The sequence below is a fragment of the Takifugu flavidus genome, chromosome 18 (genome assembly GCF_003711565.1).
Source record: "Takifugu flavidus isolate HTHZ2018 chromosome 18, ASM371156v2, whole genome shotgun sequence".
In the NCBI taxonomy this organism is placed as follows: Eukaryota; Metazoa; Chordata; class Actinopteri; order Tetraodontiformes; family Tetraodontidae; genus Takifugu; species Takifugu flavidus.
In genome coordinates this window covers 9,032,719-9,058,729 of record NC_079537.1, presented here as the reverse complement: position 1 = coordinate 9,058,729, position 26,011 = coordinate 9,032,719, and the positions used below count along the sequence as shown (strand labels likewise).

At 44.6% G+C, this 26,011-nt stretch overlaps 1 protein-coding gene across 1 annotated transcript; it reads left to right on the top strand.

Annotated features, from left to right (window-relative positions):
- Positions 1-235: 235 nt before the first annotated feature.
- notch3 (notch receptor 3) lies at positions 236-26,011 on the top strand. The gene is made up of 33 exons (XM_057013915.1): positions 236-504; positions 1,304-1,376; positions 10,238-10,380; positions 10,481-10,816; positions 11,459-11,581; positions 11,678-11,911; positions 12,101-12,256; positions 12,374-12,559; positions 13,502-13,615; positions 14,629-14,742; positions 15,658-15,891; positions 16,012-16,122; positions 16,226-16,418; positions 16,516-16,661; positions 16,914-17,147; positions 17,232-17,384; positions 17,493-17,721; positions 17,838-18,039; positions 18,131-18,287; positions 18,363-18,547; positions 18,645-18,777; positions 19,139-19,393; positions 19,486-19,598; positions 19,711-20,234; positions 20,303-20,629; positions 20,716-20,855; positions 20,946-21,171; positions 21,269-21,359; positions 21,485-21,653; positions 21,749-22,053; positions 22,142-22,289; positions 22,389-22,486; positions 22,571-26,011. The coding sequence occupies exons 1-33, from the start codon at positions 444-446 to the stop codon at positions 24,101-24,103; spliced, it is 7,446 nt and encodes a 2,481-aa protein (XP_056869895.1). The 5' UTR covers positions 236-443; the 3' UTR covers positions 24,104-26,011.

The window sequence follows — 26,011 nt, the reverse complement described above, 5'->3', positions numbered from 1 at the left end:
AGAGGGGCAGAGAGAGAGAGACAGAAAGAGAGAGAGAGAGACAGAGAGAGAGAGAGAGAGGGGGCAAAGAGAAAGAGACAGATAGAGAGAGACAGAGAGAGAGAGACGAAAGAGAGAGAGAGGGGGAGAGAGAGACAGAGAGAGACAGAGAGAGGAGAGAGAGAGAGAGGAGAGAGAGAGAGAGCGAGAGCCGAGTGATCTCAGACGCCGGGACGGATCCAGATCCAGGAGGGAATGAAAAGTTTTTCAAAAGTTTCAGGAGATTAACCGAGAATCACAGCAGCCCTGAGCTGCGGAGGATAACAAGGGACTGGGATCTACATTTTCCAGCAGTTTTTATGAGAAACCCTCGTTGATTTTGGAGCCCTTTTTTACGCTAACTTAATAAGGGATGTATTTCTCCTAAAAACCTGACTTGAAACGCTGGAAAGTTTTCCACCGAAATGGAAGGGAATATTCTATGGATTATCCTGGCATTTTTGTTGTTTATGCATATTTGTGAAGGTAGGCATGACTAAATAACTGTCGATTTACGATTAACAAGCGTGGTCCGTCGGAGTAATGCAAGTGTCCAAGACTGATCATGCCTGGACAGCGCACGGTTCAAAAATAAAGGATAGAGATGCGTTTGAAAATGGTACCAATACATTAATATGGGCTCATGCATTTGATCATTTTGATTGAGTGGACAAAGTTTACAAAGATGTGAGAGATGTGTGGTACTTCAGACAATGCTTACAATCCCTGGTGTCACTTCACGTGTCACACACAAACGTGCACTAGAATCGTTTCTGAGTAATGTTCCCGTTGGCGCACACTGAAATTTCCTTATTTATAGGTAGTGATTTGGAGAAGTTAAATGTACTTGGCACATGATAAACATATTTAAGTTGTCCAGAAGACAAACTATCAACAGTTACTTTCCTGTTTTGCACTGTGATGTTTACGCACGGAAATTAATACAAGACGGAAATGATTAAAACGTCTCAAACCAGGTAGTGATGGGAAGTGATTAGAATAGACAGCGGTTTCTCCTGCTTGGCCTCAACAAAGACCTTTAAACAAATGATCCTGTCTGTCTTCTTCCCTGCAAAGCGCTCGAACCTTGGAAGATCTGGAAAATAATTGTGCGTAATCTATGTTTCCCGCAGAGAAGACCTCAATTCATTTCGTCTTTGTTTGAAGAGGGAAAATATTTTCTTTGGGAAAATGGATCGTAACTGTGATTTTTCTCTGACATTTGATGTTAACAGTTAACGTGCCAATTTCGGAGTTCTGTAACAGTTTTCTTGACTTTCCTCAGGGTTCCGTTGCGTGGATCGTTACAGGCCTTGTGAAAATGGAGGGACATGCTTAGATTCACCTTCTCGATGCATGTAAGTGGAACATACAGATGTACCAGGATAAGACGCATAAGCCAGAGTTTCCTGTAATTTTATTTTTTATTAACTCCCCTTTGAAACACATTGAAAGCAGAAGCGTGGGGCTTTGTGTAAAAGTATTTACATGTGGTTATTATCTATCTGTTGGACCTTCAGAGGTTGAGGAGAAATATTAATTTCCTGCCTGATCTTTAGAAAAAAAATCAAATGGCTGTGCATGCAATCTTCAAATCCCGTTGGCTGTTAACAGTGCTCATGTGAAAGGGGCAAAAGTGAAGTGAGTGGACTAAACAGATGAGTATCCTTGATTCTCAGCATGTTCAGCCTCTACACTGATCTCTTGCACCTGTTAGATAAATCACAGTATTATATTTCACACACACTGAAGTGCAAGTAACTCTCCATTGTTGGTTTTGGTGTGTGTGATACTTATCTCAATAGCAACAATGGGCAATCTGAAAGATTTTAAAATGACGCGCCTTTTTTTCCTGCATGCTTAGGGCATCTTTGAGCTCTCACAACTTTTAGTGATAGGTCTTTTGTTTTTCAAATTGCTGGGTAGGAAGGTGGGGGTGTTTGGGTGCCCCTCACAATAGTTGGGCCTACAGTGTCTTGCCCCGGGGTCATTTGTCCCTTTCAAAAAGACAAACTCTAACTTATGAAACATGCCTGGAGGAGATGGAGTCCTTGATGGAACCACCATCATGGGGGCCACCTGCTTCCCTCCAAAACTGAGATTTTCTTACTTTATAAAGTGTTTTCAGCTTGTGTGTAGTTAATAAAGACATTTATTTCTTACTGATTCATCAAATAATTTGAGTAAAATCATGGATTAATCAAGGGAACTTCTAAACGAGCCAATGTGTAACTCGACTGCATAAGTAACTTCCACAGGCTTTAATCATTAGCCTAGAAGGAGGAATGTTTTTCTTGAAAAAGATAGAATATAATCATCTTTTGTAATCTGTCTTTACACAACTGGAGTTTATGATAAAACTTATTAATTATCATGATTTGGTTCCAATGTGGACAAATTAATACCAGAAGGAGACATCAAATGTGCATATCGGGTAGAAAGAGCTGGTCAAAGCAGCGGAACACTTTTTGCTCCAACAAGAGTGTTCAGGCCAGTCCCACAGGGGAGTTGTGGATCCCCCCCATCCCCTGAGAGCTGACAGAAACGAGAGATCCAGAACTATAGAAAAGATCCTTTCTTCTACCAGATACCTGTCTGTAACCTGGCACCATCAGGCCCGGGTAAAGAGGGCGAGCCAAAGAGCCACAACAAAGTCAGCCCATAAGAAGTAGGAGAAGGAAACAAAGTCCAGATTAGAATGCATGTTTTGGCATTTGAATGGAATTCATTCAACCAAAACATAAAAACGACCTCACTCAAAATGATAACGCTTTCACAGAACTCTCAACGCTATTCTTCCTCTTTCAAAGGTTTGCTTGTACTCATTTGTAAAAACACAATGCAATTTGTTTTGTACAGTGATTAGCTTTTCAAATAGAAAATGATTTACCACCAACTTCCTCATATAAAAATGGCAAAAACAAATAAGCATTAGGGTGTTTAATCTGACCTGGCCCCATGTCCACACCTACCGTAGGTACTAACCTGAAGTAGATATTGGTGGCTGTTGAAATGGCTTCTGGTCTCACCAAATAAAAAAATAAAAAATTATTCAGTATCCATAAACCAGGCCCTTATTGAACAGTAAAATGAAGACATTGTCCGAAAACTGGGTTGCTAACTTCAAAATCGAATGATTGTATGTGAATGCATAGATTTTCTTTCGAAAGATGAGTGGTATCACGTGATTTCCAGGGACACTGGAACTGGAAAAATAAGCCACTTTTAAAATGGCCATTGGCTCTGGGTTCTAAACCTAGTAAACAGTTTTTGATGCACCATAATTCTAAATGAAATAAGCATTCTGTGACCTGGCTTTTGAACTTGACAGTGAAGGGTTGAGGATGTCACGGAGAGCGTTTTTGGTGAGTAGTAAGGAAGTCCAGTTGAAGTGCCTTTGGCCCCGTAGCTCCACCCTGTGAAAAGAATGTGCAGCCTAGAGCGGCGTGGCCAGAGGAGAGATAATTAGGCAGATTGAGAGGGTGTCATTCTGAGAGGATCCAGCTGGAGGGATCGGACTGGGGGCAAAGAATGGGTAAAGGGAGGATGGGGGAGAAGGGGGTGGGGAGTGGGGGCAAGGGTGGCTGCGTAGAAGACAGCTGGTGGATGTTGTGATGGTAATCCAGTGAAGTCAGATCTTGACAAAAGAGAAGCATAGGGCCAGGTGTTGCCATTGAGCAGTCAGCTGCCCCCATACTGTGAGAGACAAGCTTGTAGAGGAATGAAGCCGGTAGTTCATAGTCTAGCACATGTTGCCGCTCTCACAGCGGCAGGCGGATTCCCTTTTTTTTCCCCCGCTGCATGTTGTCTCAGCTTGGTTCATCCCCTGCCTCAGTCTCTCAGAACAGTGGCAGCACACTGATTACCACAGATATTATACTCCCAACCAAGTGAATGAAAAAGGATGTGGAGCCCCATCACTGTGAGGAGTTCTGTGAATGGATACAGCGGTTCTCTTCATGTTACAAATGCTTTGCCCTTGGCCTCAGTAGCAGAAGAGGCATATAAATTGTGTTTTGTTTGACTATGTAGCTACTCCCAGCCTCTTAAAGTGTCATGAAAGGAGAGATCTTTGACTTTGATAGGGAACAGACCTCCCAATGAGTGCTAAATAAATGCTTTTTATTTTTTGAATTGCACAGAACACAACTCAAAGCCATGACTGCATAGAGCGCGACATTAGATGCAGAGCAGGACAGGAAGTTTAATATTAAATTTAGTATGGGCACCAGTGATATCACGCTCTGCCTAGTCGGACATGCCGAGGTGCAAAAAGTTGTGGTCAGTAGATTTAGCAGGCAAAAGCCAACATTGTAGTATCACAAACACAAGAAAGTGTCTCTGGTAGTGTCCCACCAGCATCCAGCTCTCACAGTACAAATGTCCACCTTATTTCTGGGTTGAACCACATTCAACAGACCTTTAAAGTGAGATCCAAAATAACTGCATTCTTAGCCCTTCTGACCCCCCACCCACCTACCCAAGAAAAAATAAAATAATTAAATAAAACCTTTTGCGTACTTTAGCTAAATTTTGAGCTAGTCACTGGCATGTGTTCAGGCGGCCATTGCAAAGAGACAGATTATATTGTTGGCTCAGTTCACAGCAACATGGGGCTAGTGTTTTCTCTGGCGTCTTTACGGTGGATTAGAATGGAATGCTTAGCAAGATTTCTCTTGTCCCTCTGGTGGTTTTTAGGTAATTGTGCGTACCTTCCATCGCTCAGCCCGGTAGCCCTTTCAGGAATGTCTTTAACAATACTTTGAGCTTACTCTCTGAAAAAGAAGTCTTTGGAATGACTGGGTTGATTTTCAGTTACTTACTTTGCCATTTTGTGAGGCATATATGACTGAATGCTCCCCTGAGACACAGACGGAGCCATTGTTGTGTTGGTTTTATGAAATGTGAAAGGTTTACGTTAAGATGGGGAGGAAGGTTTGTGTTTGTTGTCCCTTCTTCTGTTGGGTCATAAGTGACGACGGGGTTGCGGGTTGTCGAAAATGGTTCCCAGGCCCTATTCCAGTAACTGACCTCTCTGCTACGCACATCCTGTCTTATCAGCCTAGTTTACATAGTGCACCAGTTAATACCCTTCAGCCTCCTCATCTTTTAACTAATTTTCTAGAATCCTCTTTTTCTCCTCACACAGTTGTAATCAACTCAAATGGCTTGTGCTGTTTTGAGGTTTTATGGGAAATAAAAATAATCACATCACACTTTATTTTGTTGAATTTGATGTATGTATGTTCCACATGTTTATATATTGCTTCCAAAATGTTATTCCTGGCTCTTCGCTCTTATCTTAGAGATGAGACATTCAGGAAGACTTGATTGAAATAACTGCCATCCAAATTTTCCTCAGTCTCAGGGATGGGTCATTGTGAATCGGGAAAAGGCATTTAGTTTTCCCAAACAACCCGGCAGCATTCTGTCAGTGTTTACTATATCCTTGCCCTGCTCTTTGCCCAGTTGTTGTTGTTATTTTTTTATTTTTTTTATTTTTTTTTAAAAACATGGCTTTAGATAATAATCATTCTTACAGAGACCCCAGAACAAAGACAGAAATCCCTGTCTTCAAGGATTAAACATGGTCCAGTCTTTCTGTAATATATGTCACTGGAAGAAAAATATCTGTTGTCACATTATCTTTGATCATTCAGGGTTAACAAGAGACATAAAAAGGCACCAAAAGACACCAAAGTCTCTTTAAAGCCGAGGAAGGGGTCTCAAACATTTGTTTTTAAAAGTTCAACACAATCTGGTTCAGTTTAGGTGGTTGGGTGGAGTTTTTGTGGTTTACTTGAGTGGAGAGTCCTCGAGCCTTAGATTCATGCAATGTGGTCTTGAGCAAATGTGTTGTAATTTGAAAAATGTCAGGCAGCTTTGTCCCAAAATGTTGACACTTGAGGAGAGTTTTCCCCAATAGGGGGTAAATTAAAGCCTAAAGGTTACCTGCTCTTCATGGTTACATCAGTATTACTGAGTACTTAACAAGGTAAGGAGGCATTGAGGTGAGTTGGAAATCTTTCCATGTAGATATTTAAAAATTTGAGCATGTAGGTAGGTGATTCTAGTTGATCAATGGTAAACATCAGCGCCTACATTTTATTTGTGGAGGATGTTAAATGTCCTCATATTCATGCTCTCGGGGTTCTCTGAGAACCTCCCTCTGAAGACTTCAATACATCCATTGTCCCTATAAGCACAATTGTTGAAACAAACTTTGCACTTAAACTGTGAATCACGCATCCTTCTACACACGATCATACTTAATTAGCACACTGAATTGGTCCTGCACAGCTCTAAGTCTAACCTTCATATGTTGGGGTCCAATCGTCTGAAGTGCTCCCACTGTCCTTATGAAACCCTGTCTTCCAGGACCCCCTTTTTCTAAGTCTGGCTCTTTCCCTCACCATGGGTTACTGTTGCCAGGCTACAGCACAGGCCTGTTGGTCCGTGTAAGCTCAGGCTTGAAAGACTAGCTGTTTGGGTCACTGCCCCCCTCCCAACGCTTTCATACAAAAGAGTTCTGACTACTTTGGTTCTTTTATATAGCCCACAAAACACTCACCAACCCCCAATCTGGCTCTTTGCTGAGAAAGAGAGAACCAAGCTGGGGAGAGTGGAGCAGAAGAGGCTTTTTGGAGGGGGGGTCACCGAGTATGGGCTCCAGTTGGCAATGTGGTGTCAGCATGAACTTGCATAAAGGAGAAGCGCTGGTTTCTACTTCCCTGACATACGTAGGGTTAGAAGAAAATGAGTTGCTGTTGTTTCCCCAATAACAATTATTTTAAAGAAATGTGGGTTCAGAGGAATTCTAATGTACTTCAGCCTTGCATTATATAACATTAAATCTTTCCCATGTAAACACATTGCGTTTCTCTTGTTGCTGCTCTAATCTTCCACCCAACTTCGGTTTCCTCTGAAAGAGGAAGACTCTTTTCTACTTGTTAGTTTGTGGAGCATGACTGTGTGTATGAACCGTGTCAGACATTACAGCCTCTTTGTTCACAGGTGAGCCACCCTTTGACCCCTGGCAGAGTAGCTGCTATTGTGTTTGAGAGGATGAGCTCAGGTTACCCTGCAGTGACCCAGAAAGCAGGAAAACTGGGATTATTTTACACATGTTTAGGTGACAGCATTTACTTACCTAAATCAGGTTTCTAATGCCACTTAGATGATGGACTAAGAAATTCCAGAGAACTACAGAAATGTCTTACACCTGCTTCCATTTTAATTACCAACCAGGTTTCCTAATCAACGTCTTTCTTTAATGTTCTTTTTTTGTGGATCTTCTCCTTTATGGGTTCACAGCAGTGCTCTTCCTCAGAGGATGCTGGTTGTAAGTTTATTCCCTTTTGTGTTTGAGTTTGTGGTGAGCATTGCACGTGTTTTTTTTTGGTTTGTTTTTTTATGGAGTGATGCTTTGTAACAGATGTCTAAAATGAATTATTAATGCATGTGTTTGTGAGGGGTGATTGCATATCCTAAATACTCCATGCGTGGTGAGTGACTTGACTTTTTATTACTGGGCTTGTCCGATGAGCAAAGCAAGATTGTTGTGTTTTTTTGTTTCTGGCACGCATAAATGCCAGACATCCAGTAGTGGACTGACAAATGTGGACAGATGCATGTTGCTGGAGCTGCAGCTGGCAGAAGGTCTCAGGAGTTGACATGGAGAGATTACCTATTCTGGCCAACACTGTTGCACTCGGAGACCTCCTTCTCATCTGCTACACTCTCTTCCTCAAAGGTCATGTGTCGGCGCTCAATAAATGTGACTCAGAGGCCCGTTGCACAACAGCAGCCTGCACCTGCCGTCCTGTCCTCCATAAAGAAGGCTGGGCCTTTCCAAATACACAGATCCCACTTTTCTACATAGCCACATGAATTCACAAGGTTGTAAAGAGCCTGATAAGGAGACTCTCAAGTGCACCGGGACAAAGTTAACCTTCTCTCACTGTCTTGGCACTGATAGCACAGTGATTCTTGTGTTGTGGGAGGAGTGTGTTGGCAATGAGTCAGGTCTAGACAAAAGAATGTGTGTTTTGGCTGCTGGATTCAGAATGCGTTTGTAGGGCCGGACAAATAATTATTCAGGCAGAGATACTGTTGTTCTGCTTATAGGACTACACATACAAATACATGCATATATGTTCTATTAAAAGAATGAAATCCTTGAGTCTGCTTGCCTCTACATTTGCTATTCTAAAATGCGTAGAGGCTTTTTTTTAAAAAAAACCAAAAAAAAAACAATCTTTAACAGTATTTTACATACCAATTACTTCACTATGTGCATTAGATTTGTGGTTTTCATTTACCATGATGCTCAATAGTCAGGGAATTAAATCCTATTTGGTCCACCACCATATAATAAGTGATTGTATCGATTTTCCTTCACTTTTCCATCTTTGTGCAACATGTTGTCTCGACCCCACATACCAGACATAGTTAATTTGCTTCTAAAAAAAACCCCCAGCCAAGCCATGACAAATAGCCCTTGGGACCATGGCTGGGGGGTTGGAAGGGTTGATTGGTTGACTTGCTTGTTCATCTCTAAGGTTGCCAGGGCAACGTGGATCGGGCCTTCATGGAGAGTCCAGTGTTTTCAGAGTAAGGGATGAGGGATTACAGGAAATATGACATGACATTCTTGCTGGACTGGACTGCTCTCCTCCTTTCTGCTGCTCCCTCCATCATTTTCACCTTCTAGAGAAATTTTCTCCTGTGGAGCAGCCCCACCCTTGTCTATGCAGCCTGAGTGACATTATCATCACAATTAGACTGGGGACCTCTGACATCTGACCTCTCAGCGTGTGAGAGGAGGGGGTAGAAGGAGGGACAGCCAAGCTGGCGTTGGGGGGCTTTAGGAGTTAAGAGTTGCTACAGTTAGAAACCTGATCATTTTTATAAAAATAAAAGATATAGTTTATTGTGTATTCTGTATATGTGCATATTGCGTGTGTTTAGATTGCCCAGCTGTTGCATGCTTGACTATGTGGTAACTCAATCAAATCTCTTTTAAATGTAACGAAACCATTTACAGATGTGACAATGACTAAATCCAGTTCAGTGTTTAACCTGAAGGACCTTAAATCAAACTGTACGCAACTTGTATGATAGCAATTTTAGCCAGAGCTTATCAGAGGTTGTTCAACAAAACAACAGTTTTGAGGTGATGCTCTTTTAAGGGGTTTTTCAATAGAAGACCGAGTCCAAGGACAGGCCAAAACCGCTTTGTCAATGGTAACAAACAGCCTGTTTGAAGAGGGGGCTTCTAATCTGCCTGGGGGTCCAGAGTGGGTGTAGAATTACTAGTCTATACTGAAGTTACTGAAGTCAGACCTTTTCTGCATTCCCAGTGGACATTTGCAGAGAGCTGTAGGAAGGCCCTTTGTCTGTCCTTATTGGTGGAGCAACTCAGCCAAGATTTCACAACATCTGGACAAGCTGGAGAGCAGAGTAGCATGTTTTCCTGTTTCCAAGTAGATACAGTGTTGGAACACTTTCCCAAGAAGGTGTATTTATTAGATGTTAGTTTCTAAAAATGCTTGAATATGTAAATGTTCAAATTGCTCAAAAGGTCAAAATATATCAAATCTGTAATATCGGTGTATCATTGAGTATCTGATCATCATATGCAACCAAATGTGCATGAGATTGGACTCATAGGACTAATAAGATAGAACACCACATATGTGGAGAGCCTATTATCTATCTTTTCATAAGCACAGCTGCCTCCAGCTTATGTGTACTGTGTGGTTGCCATTTTCTTGCATCCATATTCCCTGACAGTTGTTAGAATTCCTGACTTCTTTTTCTGGGTGTGTTCTATTTCATATAAGAAATAATAGAATGTTGGTTGACATGGTGGGAATTTCCATTTGGACAAGTGCGTGGGGCTTTTGTCTTTGCGTTTGTCAGGCACAATGACCTGGCGTCCATCTCTCCCATTTTGTTCCTCCTCTGTGTGTCTGCGTGTTATGCACGAACTTTGTTTTGTGTGATTAGTTCTTGTGGGTAACCAGTGTTAGTCTAAATTCATTCCAGGCTACAGAAGTATTATTTTGCCAAGTTATGAGTCAGACAGCAGGACCAGCCAAAATGATGTCGTGGCCAAACCCAAAATGATGAGAATCCTATTAGTTTGTGCTTTAGAGTGACTTTGAGAACCAAAGAAATCCAATTTAATAATTAGATATGAACTTCCTTTTCCCAGATGTCATCGAGCGTTTATTGGCCCATTCTGTCAGCACCTGGATCCCTGTCACCAATCACCTTGTCTGAACGGAGCAGCCTGCAAGAGCCAGGTGGTCAATGGCATCCCACAGTACTCCTGCGTGTGCCAGAGAGGGTTCAGAGGTACAGTTGTCTGCACATGTCCTCATTAGGACCGGTCAAATCTTGTGAAGTAGAGATTAATTGCATTTTAACTGACTACAATTTTTTACTTAATCTCTAGGCCAAGACTGCTCCCTCATTGATGCCTGTGCCACCAGTCCCTGTGCCAATGGCGCCCGTTGTGCCAATTGGAATAACCATTACAACTGTTCCTGTCCACCTGGATTCCAGGGAAAGAACTGTCGTAATGACATTGATGAGTGCCGCAAGCCTGGCATATGTCTCAATGGTGGCCTCTGTATGAATACCCATGGGTCTTTCCGCTGCCAGTGCCAACCTGGTTACAGCGGCCGCACATGTGAGGTGTCCACCCTCCCTTGTGCTCCATCGCAGTGTCTCAATGGCGGCACCTGTCGACAGACCAGTGACCATTCCTATGAGTGCGCTTGTCTCCCAGGTAGGAGAGAGCTCTGAACTATAATTTATTACATATGCAGTCTTGGCTGTCGCTTGTAGGCCCTGCCCTCTTCCCAGGCCCTCAGCTATAGGCATATATATTTTCCCAGGCTTATGATGCTGGGATTTACTCCTCTGACTCAGGTCAACTTCCTGTCTGCTATTAATAGCTAGTGAGTGGGAGATGGAACGGTGGGAGAGTTGCAGAGAACAGCCCACCGTAATACTACTCCACTCAGCTCTGTTCAAAACAGAAGGAATTTACTTTATGGACCTTCAGCTTTCCCACTGGGGAACTGGCAGGAAATGTCTCTTGCCAAAGCGGAAGTCATTGAAACTGTGAGAGATTATAAAACAAGCAAACACTGCAGCAAGTGTGGACCTCTGTAGCAGGCAGGGGTCATGGCTGTTGCGGGCATCATATGGAAACCATCATGAGAAGATGTAAACAATCAGACACCCACTGAACCCTTTTACGACCAACATTTCCCCCCACGCCTTCTGTAATGTGGGAAATATGACTTTAAGCTAAGGGTGGAAATGCTGAGTGTGTGAGCAGAGTTGCCTAAATGTTTAATAAACACTGACTTTGTGTGAATCTGTGTCTATGCAACATAATAACTCATCTGATCCATCGTTCCAGGGTTTGAGGGTCACAACTGTGAAAGCAATGTGGATGATTGTCCTGGTCATAAGTGTATGAATGGAGGAAAGTGTGTTGATGGAGTCAACACCTACAACTGTCAGTGTCCACCAGAGTGGACAGGTATGGTCCTGCCTAACCCCTGTTTTAAACATACATGCTGTTTATATTAATCTGAGTGTGCATGAATTAATATTCTCTATGATGTAACCTCTCCAGGACAATACTGTGCTGAGGACGTCAACGAGTGTCTCATGCAGCCCAACGCCTGCCACAATGGCGGTACCTGCTTCAACACAATTGGTGCTCACACCTGCGTCTGTGTCAACGGCTGGACTGGTGATGACTGCAGTGAGAACATCGATGACTGCGCCATAGCCGTTTGCTTCAATGGAGCCACTTGCCATGACCGTGTGGCATCCTTTTTCTGCGAGTGTCCAGTTGGAAAGACGGGTAAGTTACTTGCTCTTGGTCTTAGGGACTGGCTGCAGACCTCTGGTCTCTGTAGCAATATGAAGCACCGCAGCTTTGAGAAAACCCATGATTAACGATTGGAATTGAACTTTGAACTTGTTGTTTTGTGTGATTTGACTGGTTGCTAATTTTCTTTCCCCAATGGCTTTTGTCTTTATTTCACCGCAGGTTTGCTGTGCCACCTGGATGATGCCTGCGTCAGTAACCCTTGCAATGAAGGCGCCGTGTGTGACACCAACCCTCTTAATGGTCGTGCCATTTGCACCTGTCCCGCTGGCTTTGTAGGAGGTGCTTGCAACCAGGACATGGATGAGTGTTCCATTGGTCAGTCCGCCTGTCTTTCTCTTTTTACCACCATTATCAGTGCATTTGTTACAAGCCAACGCCATCATCATTTTAGGCTTTTTGGAAATGTACCAATAACCATCCTCTATTCCGCAGGTGCCAATCCATGCGAGCATTTTGGGAAATGTCTCAACACGGAAGGCTCCTTTCAGTGCCAGTGCGGTCGGGGATATGCTGGCCCGCGTTGTGAAATTGACATCAATGAATGTTTGTCCATGCCCTGCCAGAACGATGCCACTTGTCTCGACCGCATCGGAGAGTTCACTTGCATCTGCATGCCAGGTATTAAGACCTGTTCAGCTGTATCGGCGAGACATTCACTGACTCTGTCAATGGGAACCTTTTTCACCCCCATATCTTTATGTATCAATGACTATTTGAATTCAGTGTAAGTCTTGAACCCACTCTGAAAGGTTCCTCTAGACTGGATCCTCATCACATACAGTGGTAGGGACCAAAACTAATAATGCAGATGGCTGGTTATTTCATCTGGATTGTCTAGTCTACTGTAATATACACGGCTGTCATGCTGACTGTCACTGCAGACTGTTATGTAATACACTCCCATTGACGTGGTTGTGAAGACATTTGAGGTTCCCTGCACTTGCTCGTGTACGAGCCAGACAGTGCATTGGTTTGTTCTAAGTAATGCTTCAGACATTCAGTGACAAAAACAGAGAAATTCTCACGCACAGTCCTACATGCATCCTGGGGTTTTGGGAACTATACAAATTAGAGCCGGGAGTTTGGTCTATAGGACTGGATGTGAGAGAGGGCGAGCAGTTAGGGGGAGGAGTGTGCTGTGAATACTAATGAGTGGTAGAGTGGTGGGAATGGAGTGGAACAATAGGGCCCCTCTGTGCTCCACTTTGCACCCCTCACACACACAGAGAGGGAAGGAGGCCTTTTCCCAGAGCCTCCCCCCTCCCCCTGCAGTTTCAGGGACAGACCCTTCTTCTTCATCTTCCTCATCAACAGCAAACCTGGCAAAGCCTATGTGGGGTTGCTGATTATTCTTGATTCCATGCTAGCCTGTCCTCAGGGGTGGCACTCTGATCCATAGCATGTCCTTCATACCCAGACTGGGTACCAGACAACTGGTCTGACTGGGAAGGGTTACTGCTCCACAGACAGTAGGGTAGGGGTAGATTCATGTTAGTGAGTGGTAACAGAACCTGCTGTGTGTCCTCAGATTTGTGTTAATGTTCCACTTCTGTCCTTTAGGCTACATGGGAACTTACTGTGAAGTTGACATAGATGACTGTGAGAGTAACCCATGTGTTAATGATGGCATCTGTCGGGACATGGTCAATGGCTTCACGTGCACATGTCAGCCAGGTAAGCTCACTAAATGACCTTTTTTCTGTTACTTGTGAATTTCCTTTGCCGTGAAGAACTCCTCATCACCATAATCAAGAATAAAAAAAAGTTTAAATGTCCCCACAACCAGAGGAGGGAGTGTCCACCATGCTACTCCTGCCTGCTCGTGTTTAGAGCCACCACTCATAGAAAAACTCCGACCCAAAAGACTGCCTATCCTCTTCTGTTGTCCGAACAAAGACACTATTGTGACCCCCACCTCCTCCTTTGTGGAATGTGGAAGGGACAGCAGTCTCCCTCATCCTGTCCTGGTGGTGGTGGGGAACAGCAGTCCTGCTAATGAGATTCTTTTCCAGGTCTGCAATTTACATCTGGGACAGACATCCCCCCCACACCCCCCAGCTAGCTATTGAGCTGGTAGAGCTGATGCAGGAAAGGGAGGGGGGGGGTCCCCTATTAGAAAAAACTGTCCCACTGTCTCTAGGCCCCCACCCCTAAACCATTTACAGCCTAAGCAGCAACACAGACCATTTTGACACTGTTAATCAACTAAGCAGTGTGTTACCACGGCACCAATTCAGCCCCATGTGGGCACCATGCCCACTGATTTCAAGCCTACTCAGCTTCCCAGCCATTCTCAACCCCTATGTGGCAATAACAGCAGCAGGGCAATGGAGCCACTTCCATTTTTTTTGTGTGATTTTTACTATGGATATTCTTTGCCCTGGTGCCATTACTGTGCAGACATTACAACTCAAAACATTACAAGGTGCCCTTGTTGCATTTTTGCCTCCCAAAGATTCCAAATGGTCTGTATTACTATCAGAAAAGAAGTGCCTTTTGTAGTGGTCATGGTTTAAGTGCACAGATGTCACTGGGGGCCCATGGAACCCAACCATAGCCGGACAGCACTAACCCATCCACAGACCTCTGAACTTCTGAGGAAAGACAAATCTGCCCTGTGACATAAACATGGTCTTTTCTACTGGACCTTGTGTCTGACCTTTCACCCCTGTGTTTGCATGTCCCAGGCTTTACTGGCACTATGTGTCAGATTGACATAGATGAGTGTGCCAGCACACCCTGCCAGAATGGAGCAAAGTGCTACGACCGGCCCAATGGATTTGAATGCCGCTGTGCTGAAGGTAAGAATGTCTGTATGCAGTTGTGGCAGGTGTTGTTAGACTGCAAGATAATGCAGCTTCTCCGTCAGAAGAGCAGATGAGCCTTAGCCACTTGTTGGACCTGTCTTTGTCAGTCTTTCTGGGGTCAGATTTTCCTCTAGATGTCGGCTGGCCAGGCAGACTGATTTGAGGCCCCTAATCCCACTCTTTCACTCATCAGCAGTGAGGATCATGGGGTCATTGAAGACCAGCAGTTGTCAAGAATAGAGCCTTGGTCAGCATCCTGACATCTGTTCATTTGTTAAACTATTATATGCCATCTAATGCTGTATCTTAGCATTAATTCTGACATGTTCAGCCATGGCACTGCTTTGAAACACGGCCAGATACATTGCAATATTAGGATTTTTGTAATTGAGGCTGCATGTGAGTTGGAAACATCTGTACATCTGTGTGTGCATTGATATTTAACATCTTTATTTAAACCTATGCTGATAATGGAGACTGCTTCATTGTTTAAGTGAACAGCTGCTTGGTATTCCCTGTGTTTGTGGGCCCCTTCTGTTGGGTGAAGTGGTCTGTTTGACGTGGTGCACTCCATTGTTCCCACCGCCACTGAGAACAAAAGCAGGACTGGGAGGCCTGTGTAGGGTCCTTCTTTACTGCTTTACCAAATTCAGCGCTGCAATACACACTGCACAAGGCAGCACTTAACTTGCCCAACATAGAGACGCTGAGAGGCATGGAAACCACAGCAACCATAGGAAGAAAAATGCAGACAGTTATTATATAGAAAGGGTGAAAATGAGTCAAGTAATTTGGGATAAAACGTGTTAAGAGCCGTTTCTACTAAGCAGTGAATCGAGGATGAGGCATAAAAACCTGCTGCATCCCTTTTCCAAATTCTGAAGACTTTTAATCCCCCTAACTTTCTAGGTTACGAAGGGACACTTTGCGAGAGTAACATCAACAACTGCCAGCCAGACCCGTGCCACCACGGCACCTGTGTCGATGGAATCGCCAGCTACACCTGCAACTGTGAACCTGGTTACACGGGCTATCGCTGTGAGAACCAGCTTAATGAGTGCCACAGCAACCCATGTCAGAATGGGGGCAAGTGTGTGGACCTGGTTAACAAATACATCTGCCAGTGCCAACATGGAACGTCAGGTAAGAGGGAAAACAACATAAAAGCTCCACCATCTGTAAATATGTTTTTTGTCATAATGGTTCCATATTAAATAACATTTTACGTTTTAACGTTTAAATGTCATCCTTTCTTCCACACAGGCACCAACTGTGAGATAAATTTTGATGATTGTGCCAGTAACCCATGTGACTATGGTATTTGCAAAGATGGCATCAATCGCTATGACTGTGTATGCAAACCAGGCTTTACAGGTAAGCTTTGGTGTTAACAAAATACTGATTTAAAAGCAAAAAAAATGCATCCTAAATTGAAATATTACAACTTACTTATTGTATTTAACATTCCTTTGCCCAGGTTCCAAATGCAACGTGGAAATAGACGAGTGCGCATCAAGTCCCTGCCGGAATGGGGGTACATGCGTGGATGAAGAAAATGGATTTCACTGCCAGTGCCCAGAGGGGTTTAAGCCCCCTTACTGTTACTCCCAGGTTGATGAGTGTGCCAGCAGCCCGTGTGTCCATGGCTCATGCAGGGATGACATCAATGGGTAAGACCTGTTGGCAGCCTCATTACAATTAAAAGCAACTCCCTCAGCATAACCAAGTGAATTGCTTTAAACTGGATTTTTTGCTATCCTTTTCCAGTTACCGCTGTGACTGTGAGCCTGGTTGGGTGGGGAAGAACTGTGATCTGGACAGGAATGATTGTTTGCCGAGTCCTTGCCAGAATGCTGGCACATGCATTGACCAGCTGAACGGCTTCACCTGCAAGTGTCGTCAAGGCTTCAGAGGTGAGAAATCTTGGAATGATTATTTCACAAATGTGTTTTTGTCCTTCTTCTTTTCTACTTAATTCCCAACTTCAAAAAACTCAAACAGTCCAGTTGCTATAGTTCAACTAGAATTACCATGACCCGGATGACAGAGAACCTTCACTCGTTACTTAATTGCAGTTGTCTAGCGCCCCCTAGTGGTGAATTATATGCGGACAAAACATTACTCTCAAACGGTTCTGTACAATGTCTTTTCTCCATTTCTGATAGGCAACCTCTGCCAGGTGAACATCAACGAATGTGGATCCAGTCCCTGTCTGAATAAGGGCACTTGTGTGGATGGTGTGGCAAGTTTCACCTGCCTGTGTGAACTTCCCTACAGTGGCCCCACTTGTGCTGAGGTCCTCACCCCGTGCTCCCCTAACCCTTGTGCCAATCATGCCGTTTGTTCTCACACCCCAGACTATTTGGGCTACCAGTGTAACTGCCAGGCAGGGTGGCAAGGTCAGAAGTTTTTTTTAAACTTACTTTTTATTTTTACTTTTTGACATGGAGAGTTTTTAAAACTTCAAACCTTTTCGTTAACAGGTCAACTCTGCAACATAGATGTGAATGAATGCATCTCCAACCCCTGCAAGAACCGCGGTACTTGCACCAACACACCTGGAGGGTATCTGTGCTCTTGCAGGGCTGGATTTACAGGGCTTACCTGTGAAACGGACATCAACGACTGCTCTCCAAGTGTGTAATTACAATGATTACAGAGAATTAGCATTGTAAATAATAACAAAACTCCTACAGGAGATCTCTCACTGTATTAAAACCTTTCTTTCTCTTTTGTGCCAACAGATCCATGCCTAAATGGTGGATCCTGCATAGATGGTGTGAATTCCTTCCACTGTAGCTGCCTGCCAGGGTTCACTGGGCCTCGCTGTGCTGTAGAAATCAATGAATGCCAGAGCTCCCCCTGTGAAAATGGAGGCACGTGCACTGACTATGTTAACTCTTACACCTGCACCTGCAGACCTGGCTTTACTGGCATCCACTGTGAAACCAACATCCCTGACTGCACTGAAAGGTGATGGTTTGAAACAAACAGGTTTCTTTGTATTTTTACCCACCCACATGTACACACTTACCACATGTATAGGTAGTGAATTATCAATTAATTGTCAAATTTACTCATGTCCACAGCTCATGCTTTAATGGAGGCACATGCACTGATAAAATCAATGGCTACTCATGCACCTGCCGCCCCGGCTTCACTGGTTCCCACTGCCAGTATGAGGTCAATGAATGTGATTCCCAGCCCTGCCTCAATGGGGGCATCTGTCAAGATGCTCTTGATTCCTTCCGGTGTTCCTGCCCCAAAGGTTTTTTCGGCAATCGTTGTCAGGTACCCCCACATACTCACATTTAAAACTTTTGTATCTTTATGTACATAGATGTCTACATATTGCAGTCTTTAAAATCTGCCTTTATTATAGACTCCAGTCGACTGGTGCAGACGCTTATCACCTTGCCAAAATGGAGGACGCTGTCGACAAAAAGATGCTGCTTTTGTCTGCGAATGTACTCATGGCTGGTCTGGACGCTACTGCGACATCCGTAGGGTCTCCTGTGAAACAGCTGCTCGACAAAGAGGTGTGGTTCTCGCACGTTTAAGATCTTCCTGTTGTATCTCAGCAGCAAAGTATAATTTTCTCCTGTTCTAATTAGGGATCCAGACAGATGAACTGTGCCACCACGGCGGTCATTGCGTCAACACTGGGAACACCCACTACTGTAAATGTCCTGCTGACTACACTGGAAGCTATTGTGAAAGCCAAGTGGACCACTGTGAAGATAAACCCTGTCGCAATGGCGCCACCTGCAGGGGATATGTAGGAGCGTACCAGTGTGACGTAAGTCTATAACCCTGACAGTAGTATTAGATTATGAATTTCTTCTATTCTCAGTGTTTAAGGACATTTATGAATTGCTGTGCTTATGTCATTACAGTGTATGCCAGGATATACTGGACAGAACTGTGAAATAGAGATAAATGAGTGCCAGTCACATCCATGCCAGAATGGGGGCAGTTGCATTGATCTGGTTGGACATTACATCTGCTCCTGCCCTCCAGGCACATTGGGTATGCAAGTAGATTTAACAGAACCTAGGGGTGCCCCTGATCCAATCATGTAATTTTCAAAGAATCGCGTAGAAAAGATCCGGCTCACTGATGTATCAAACATGTAGAGACCTCCATGCTCTAAACACTACATATTTCTGTCACCAGTAAGTGGTGCTACAAGTATGACTGAATAGTGCTGCGTAGATCTTTTCAATGTTCCAATAATAATGAAAATAATTATGGACTCGGGATTGGCAGATACTCAAAGTCAAATGACTTATTCTCAGGGAGAAAAATGTGATCAGGACATCCCTAACAGAAATCTATGTATCTGATGTGAATCAAAAGGGTCAAATGTTTAATAATCACTTCTTTTTAGGTGTTCTCTGTGAGATCAATGAAGACGATTGCGCTCCTCCTGGTCTCCGTGGGGCTTCTCCTAAATGTTTGAATAATGGCACCTGTGTGGACAGAGTGGGTGGATACCGCTGCAATTGTCCCCCTGGATTCACAGGAGAAAGATGTGAGGGGGACATAAATGAGTGTCTCTCAAACCCCTGCAGTCCCTCCAGCAGTCTCGATTGCATCCAGTTGCCCAATGACTACCAATGTGTCTGCAAGCCTGGCTTCACGGGTTAGTCCAGCACAAGACTCAACGTTCCAGCTTTTGGAGCTCACTTTGTATAAGATTTTCCCATTTAACATGTTTACTGTCATTAATTGTAGGTCGACGCTGTCAGAACCGATTCAGCGTTTGTGAGTCTCAGCCGTGTCAGAATGGAGGAGCCTGTTCCGTATCCAGCGTCTCTGCCTCAGGGTACATTTGCACCTGTCAGCTGGTGAGTGCACAATGACAAACTTTTCACACCTAATTTAATATTTAGTTCATGCCTCCTCACCTTTTTTGTTGAAATTGTGGAAGGTCATCCTGTAAATGATGTTGATCTTTAGGGTTACTCGGGTCCCAACTGCGACAGAAGCATGTCTTGCCGGGAGCTGCCCTGCTACAACGGAGGTAGCTGCACACTCACTGTAAGGGGTGCGCGATGCTCCTGCTTGAAAGGATTTGGTGGTCCCCAGTGTCAACACCGCAGTAATGAAGGCTGCTCCTCCAAACCCTGCCGCAATGATGGTTTGTGCACTGAAGAGACCACCTTTCCGTACTTCCATTGCCAGTGTCAGGGTGGCTGGACAGGTAAACGGTGCGAGAAGACCGTTCTATCCCTGGAGCCCCAGACACCCTCATGCCCTCTATCAGACTGTCACAGCAAAAGAAATGATACTGTGTGTGACAAGGAATGTAACACACTGCCTTGTGACTGGGACGGGGGGGACTGTTCCCTGATGATGAATCCTTGGTCCGGCTGTGCACACTGCTGGCGTTCCTTTAATAACAGCCAGTGTGACGACTCCTGCAACAATGCTGAGTGTCTCTATGACAACTTTGACTGCAAAGCCAAGGAGAAAGTTTGCAAGTGAGTTTCCTACTATTTAATAAAATGATCTTAATGGTATCCATTTAACTGATTATTTTTTCCCCCAGTCCCATTTATGAAGCATACTGCATTGACCACTATGCTGATGGACAATGTGACCAAGGCTGCAACACAGAGGAGTGTGGATGGGATGGCCTGGACTGTGCAGGGAAGGTTCCAGAAAACCTTGCTGATGGGGTCTTGGTTTTAGTCGTCCTGCTGCCTCCAGAGGAGCTTCTCCGCACCAGTACGGCTTTTCTGCAAAAATTGAGCGTGATCCTACGCACCACATTGCGCTTTCGACTCGATAACAACGGCGAGGCCATGATCCGGCCCTACACTCGGAAAGAGGCACGCCTGAAGCGGGAACTGCAGCCACAGCAGGAAGTGATTGGGTTAGTCAGTCTCACAGTAGTTAAGAATTGTCGTCTTTTTTGATTTTGCATCACCCTAAATGTCCGTCTTTGTGCTTCTCCTTCAGCTCTATCGTGTACCTGGAAATAGACAACCGTCTGTGCACTGAGACCTGCTTCCCTACAGCTGACACTGCTGCAAAGTACCTGGGAGCTCTGTCGGCTGCAGAAATGCTCCGCTTTCCTTATCCGCTGAAAGAAGTTCGTGGTGAGTAGAGATACTTGCAGATCACACGTGGATTAACAAACTCCATCCTCCATAATGCCAATATTTGACTGCTTTGTTTTCGCATTACAGTAGAAGATTTTAACGGCGTCGACCCTATACCAGAATGGGCAAAGTTGATGCTGGTGGCGATAGCGTCTCTCTTCCTTTTAATCATCCTGATGATTGGCATGCTGATTACACGGAGAAAGAGAGAGCACAGCACCCTTTGGTTCCCTGAGGGTTTCTTCCTTAAAAAGGAGCCCAGCAGCAACAAAAATCGCAGGGAACCAGTGGGCCAGGACGCTCTGGGAATGAAGTAAGTCATTTGCAAGCACATTTTAGCACCAATTACGTTTGCTCAGAGTTGTCCATTTCTGCTTGACTTTAATTTGTTTTCTCATGCTTTATTTCAGACATATGGCAAAGACTGTGGAGGAATCACTTCTTGGAGATCACAGTGACCAGTGGATGGACTCAGACTGTCCAGAGGCAAAAAGGATAAAGGTCAGCTTTACAACTGCTTTACAGTTTACAACACCTCATTTTTCAACCGATATTAATAAGACTATATTTTGCCTTTAATATTTTAGTGAAAGTCCGACATTTTTTTTTATAAACTGTAAATATAGGTTGAAGAGCCGAGTATGCTGTCAGACAGTGAAGATGCTGTCGACAGCAGACAGTGGACCCAGCACCACCTTGCAGCTGCAGATATTCGTGTGCCTCCCACCATGGCACTAACCCCACCACAGGGAGAGTTTGAGGGTGACTGCATGGATGTCAATGTCCGTGGCCCAGGTGTGGAATGGCGTTTCTTTATAGTGCTGTCACGTGATCGGCCGGTTCGATCGTCTGAGTGGACAAAAACCATCTGTGCTCTCATGTCCTTCTAGACGGATTCACACCACTGATGCTGGCATCGTTCTGTGGGGGTGGCTTTGAGCCTGAGGTCGCAGAAGATGAGGAAAATGAGGAGTGTTCAGCCAACATCATCTCTGACCTGATCTACCAGGGTGCCTCCCTTGCTGCTCAGACAGACCGGACTGGCGAGACGGCGCTCCACCTGGCTGCTCGCTATGCCCGTGCTGACGCAGCAAAGAGGCTGCTGGATGCAGGAGCAGATGCTAATGCTCAGGACAACACAGGGCGCACACCGCTACATGCTGCCGTGGCTGCAGATGCTCAGGGTGTATTCCAGGTAAACACACATCCCTGGCCTATAATTGTAGATGCTAATTAGCATTTGCTGTTCAACACCCAACTCTGCTTTTCCTCTTTTTTCTTAGATTCTTATCCGAAACCGGGCTACAGATCTTGACTCTCGAATGTATGATGGATCCAGTGCCTTGATTCTGGCAGCACGGTTGGCAGTAGAGGGCATGGTAGAGGAGCTCATCACTTGTCATGCTGATGTCAATGCAGTCGATGAATTGGGTAAGGTTGTTTGTTTGGCCTAATGCAGACATTCCTGCTTTCTGATGATTAGCAGCGTATGTGCAGAACTGTACACTGAGTGTTTGCCAACTCTTTCAGGTAAATCTGCTTTGCACTGGGCTGCAGCAGTTAACAACGTGGACGCCACTGTTGCCCTACTGAAGAATGGTGCAAACAAAGACATGCAAGATCTGAAGGTAACAAATCTACTCGATCTGCCTGCTTCTTATTGAAGTAGAGCTATTGGAAGCTAACAAAGACTGTTTTGTTCTTCATCTTAGGAGGAAACCCCTCTGTTCCTGGCAGCGCGTGAGGGCAGCTGCGAAGCCGTAAGGGTGCTCCTTGCTCACTTTGCTAATAGAGAGATCACCGACCACATGGACAGATTGCCAAGAGACATTGCTCAGGAACGCATGCACCATGACATTGTGCAGCTGCTCGATGAGTATAACACAGTGAGGAGTCCCCAGGGTCATGGAGGGGCAGGACATCACCTCACTGGGGGGCACACTCTGTCACCGCTCATGTGCCCTCCGAGCTCTTTCCTGCCTAACCTAAAGACCACTCCACAAGGGAAGAAGAACCGTCGGCCAGGGGCCAAAGGATCTAGCCTGGGAGCCCAACATGCTGCAAATCTTAAGGAGTCAGTTAAGGCCCGCAATAAGAAGCTGACCTTAGAAATGCAGAATGCCTTACTGGAGAGCTCAGTTACACTATCCCCTGTTGACTCACTAGACTCACCTCACGGGGGAGCTACCAACGCAGGTTACATCACCAACCCGACTTCCCCTGTGGCCATGCAGTCACCAGGGCTTTTCCACTCTTCCATGTCAGTTCCGAACACCCCAATGGTCCATAATAGTATGTTGGAGGGCGGTGGTCCATTTGCTGTCTCTCTAGCCCAACTCAATGATCCAGGGGCAGGGGGAATGTCCTTGCAGGGGCGCATGTCGATGGCCTCAGATATCAGCCGTGGCTACGTACTCAGTTCAGGCCAGGTAGGGCTCAACATGGGGATGGTCAGTCCTGTCAGTGTTCCGTTTGATTGGCACAGTCGGATGCCACCTTCCTCCCAGTGTGCTCAGCCAGTGGTGAACCTCATTCAAAACAGCCAGGCAGCCATGCACCCCCAGAGTCCAGTCATGCAGCAGCAGAACATGCTGATGCACCAGCCGCAGATGTTCCGGAGTGGCATGCTACAGCCCACGCCTGTTACCTCCACGCCTTCCATCAGTCCAGTCAAGCTGCCCTCCATCGCTGAACAACAGCAGCAGCAACAGCAACAACATCTCCTCAACCAAGCCATCACCAACCAGCAAAACATGGCCCGCATGAGCACCTCCACCCCACCAACCCCGCAAACTTCACATCCCCCGCCTTCCTTCTTCCAGCAGCAGCAGCAGCAGCAGCAGCAGCAGCAGCAGCAGCAGCAGCAGCAGATGCCCCAGCTGCCCTCTCAACCACAGCCTCCTGCTCAGCTCCCGCAGGCAGCTACATCAGCAGCTCAGCCCGCTCAGGCGCTGCCTTCCCAGCCCAGTGTGAGCACAGCAGGGACGGAGGATTACCCAACTCCTCCCTCCCAGCACAGTTACTCATCTGCACTCGATGCCACACCCAAGCATTACCTCCATTTGCCAAGTGAGCATCCCTACCTGACCCCCTCGCCTGAGTCCTCAGAGCCGTGGTCCAGCCCGTCTCCCCATTGTGTCTCTGATTGGTCAGATTCCACACCGAGCCCAGCAGTTGCTGGTCCCGCCCAGACCCAAATTACTCAAGTTCCAGAGGCCAATGGGAAGATGCAAATGTTTGCATGAAGGTCACGTGGCCCCTATTCAACAAGAATTGTGGACATGCTGTTGTGCCTGTCTGTTTATGTGTGTCAGCCTGTTTCCAAGATTTTTATTGGATTTGGATTGACTGTTTATCCAGAGAACTCTCTGCAAATGATTTCTGCAGAGAAAAAAGTAAAGGGAAATGTGTGTTGTCTGACAAAATGGCAGACAATTTAATGAAGTAATTCTGTCACAGATGGACTCGTTTTTTATTATTAAAAAAAGTATATGAAGAAGTCCAAGTCTTTCATTTCAAAGACTTAGGGAAGCTCTCTTGGAAACTAACATTTAAAAAGTAGAGAAGAAAAAAAGTAAAATGTTGAAGGGAATTCATTTATTTTTATTTATTGGTTTTATCTTGTTTTTTTTTTGTTTTTTTTAAACCTTTCTGTTCTACTCCCTCCTGTTTTATTTAGTCTGCATTTGTTTAGCCAGTGATGGCAAATGATCCTAATGGAATGTAATTCAAGATTCAGACCAGTTACCAGAGGTTTCATCACTCTTCGCTTCGATATTTATTTAGAAAAAAAAACAGGTAAAAATGATAAACTGGTCCTAGCAAATGTATATTAAGAGTTGATAAGCAGTAGGGATATATTCTGATTGGATTCTATATGACTATTATGTTTAAGAATGTAGGTGAGTGTCTAAAGCACTTCAAATGGCCAGGCTCAAAGGTCAAGTACAATGGATATTTATGATATATTGTTGGCATCTGCTATCGGATATTATAAAATGAATCAACTGCCTAAATTTCAGAGGTTTCTTTTGTAATATTGTCCGTTATTGGAAGCTTGTTTTTGTTCATTTTATTTTATTTTTTGCCTGTGAAATAAGCCTCCCACTGCCCTTAACTGATTTATTTTTTTATACTTACTATCCTGTATTTGTGAGAACAATGGTTTACCTTTTAACATCACTACAGATGTACTAAGCTATGCTTATCAGCTGCTATTTTATATCACATTTCTTTTCTCCACTTTTGCAGCATTCCACCATTTTGTCTTATTATTTTGGGAAGTGTTTCCTGCCATGGCATCAGATGGATCAATAACCAGCAAGTAGAATCTTAATGTGTTCCGTCTGCTTCATGTCTCTCAAAGAAATGAAGTAGGAGCATTCCCGGGTCACCTGCAGCGTGCGGATCGGCGTGGGCGCGTGGCTTCAGCCCCGTCACTCCAGTTGGGGCTTTGGTGGAGTTACTTCTTAAGGAACTGTCGGAATACATTCAAGTAGAGAATGCTACTGTGAAGTGCTGCAGCCTTTGAAGTATCAAAGAATTCAGAAATGAGACAACACCCCCCCACCGCCATCCAGAAGCTGCATTTTTGAGCAAATTCTGCCTTCAGGTGACCTCAACGTGTATAATAGAGGTCATCGCCACATTCCTGTGGTGAGGTCATTTCAACATAACGTAAAGTAAACTGATAATTGTAGAAGTTTGGTCTTTGCATTTGTGCCCCAAACTGCCCTTATTGTGTCACTGATATGAGGTTATTCACCGTTATATCAATACAGACTTTATTGTTGTTATTTTTATATACTGATCATTTGGTTCCCCCACCAGTTCGCACTGTTTTGTACATTTCACCCTCAAGTTATGCTGTAAATATGTTTGTTCCGGGTAGATCTTTGTTTTTAAAGTGATTGTTATGTACTAAAAAGGACAAAAATAAAGTGTACTTCATTTAGCATTATTTGAGGCCGAGGCTGACTGATATTTTATTGGCTTGTGTTATTAGAAGCTTTATAGATATTTCCCATCATTAATTTCTATACATGTTTCATAGTAGTTCAAAATCACTGTAAATAAATCCTTTTCACAGTTTTTGTTTTTACATTCAGACCTTGTAAAATACATTACTTATAATAAAACAGTAGGGAACTACA

Excerpts from the sequence above, each read along its gene's own strand:
- notch3 (XM_057013915.1), top strand. The coding sequence starts at position 444 with ATGGAAGGGAATATTCTATGGATTATCCTGGCATTTTTGTTGTTTATG. Across the intron at positions 12,257-12,373 it reads CATGGATGAGTGTTCCATTG|GTGCCAATCCATGCGAGCAT; the intron begins GTCAGTCCGCCT and ends TCTATTCCGCAG. Across the intron at positions 17,385-17,492 it reads CATCAACGACTGCTCTCCAA|ATCCATGCCTAAATGGTGGA; the intron begins GTGTGTAATTAC and ends TTGTGCCAACAG.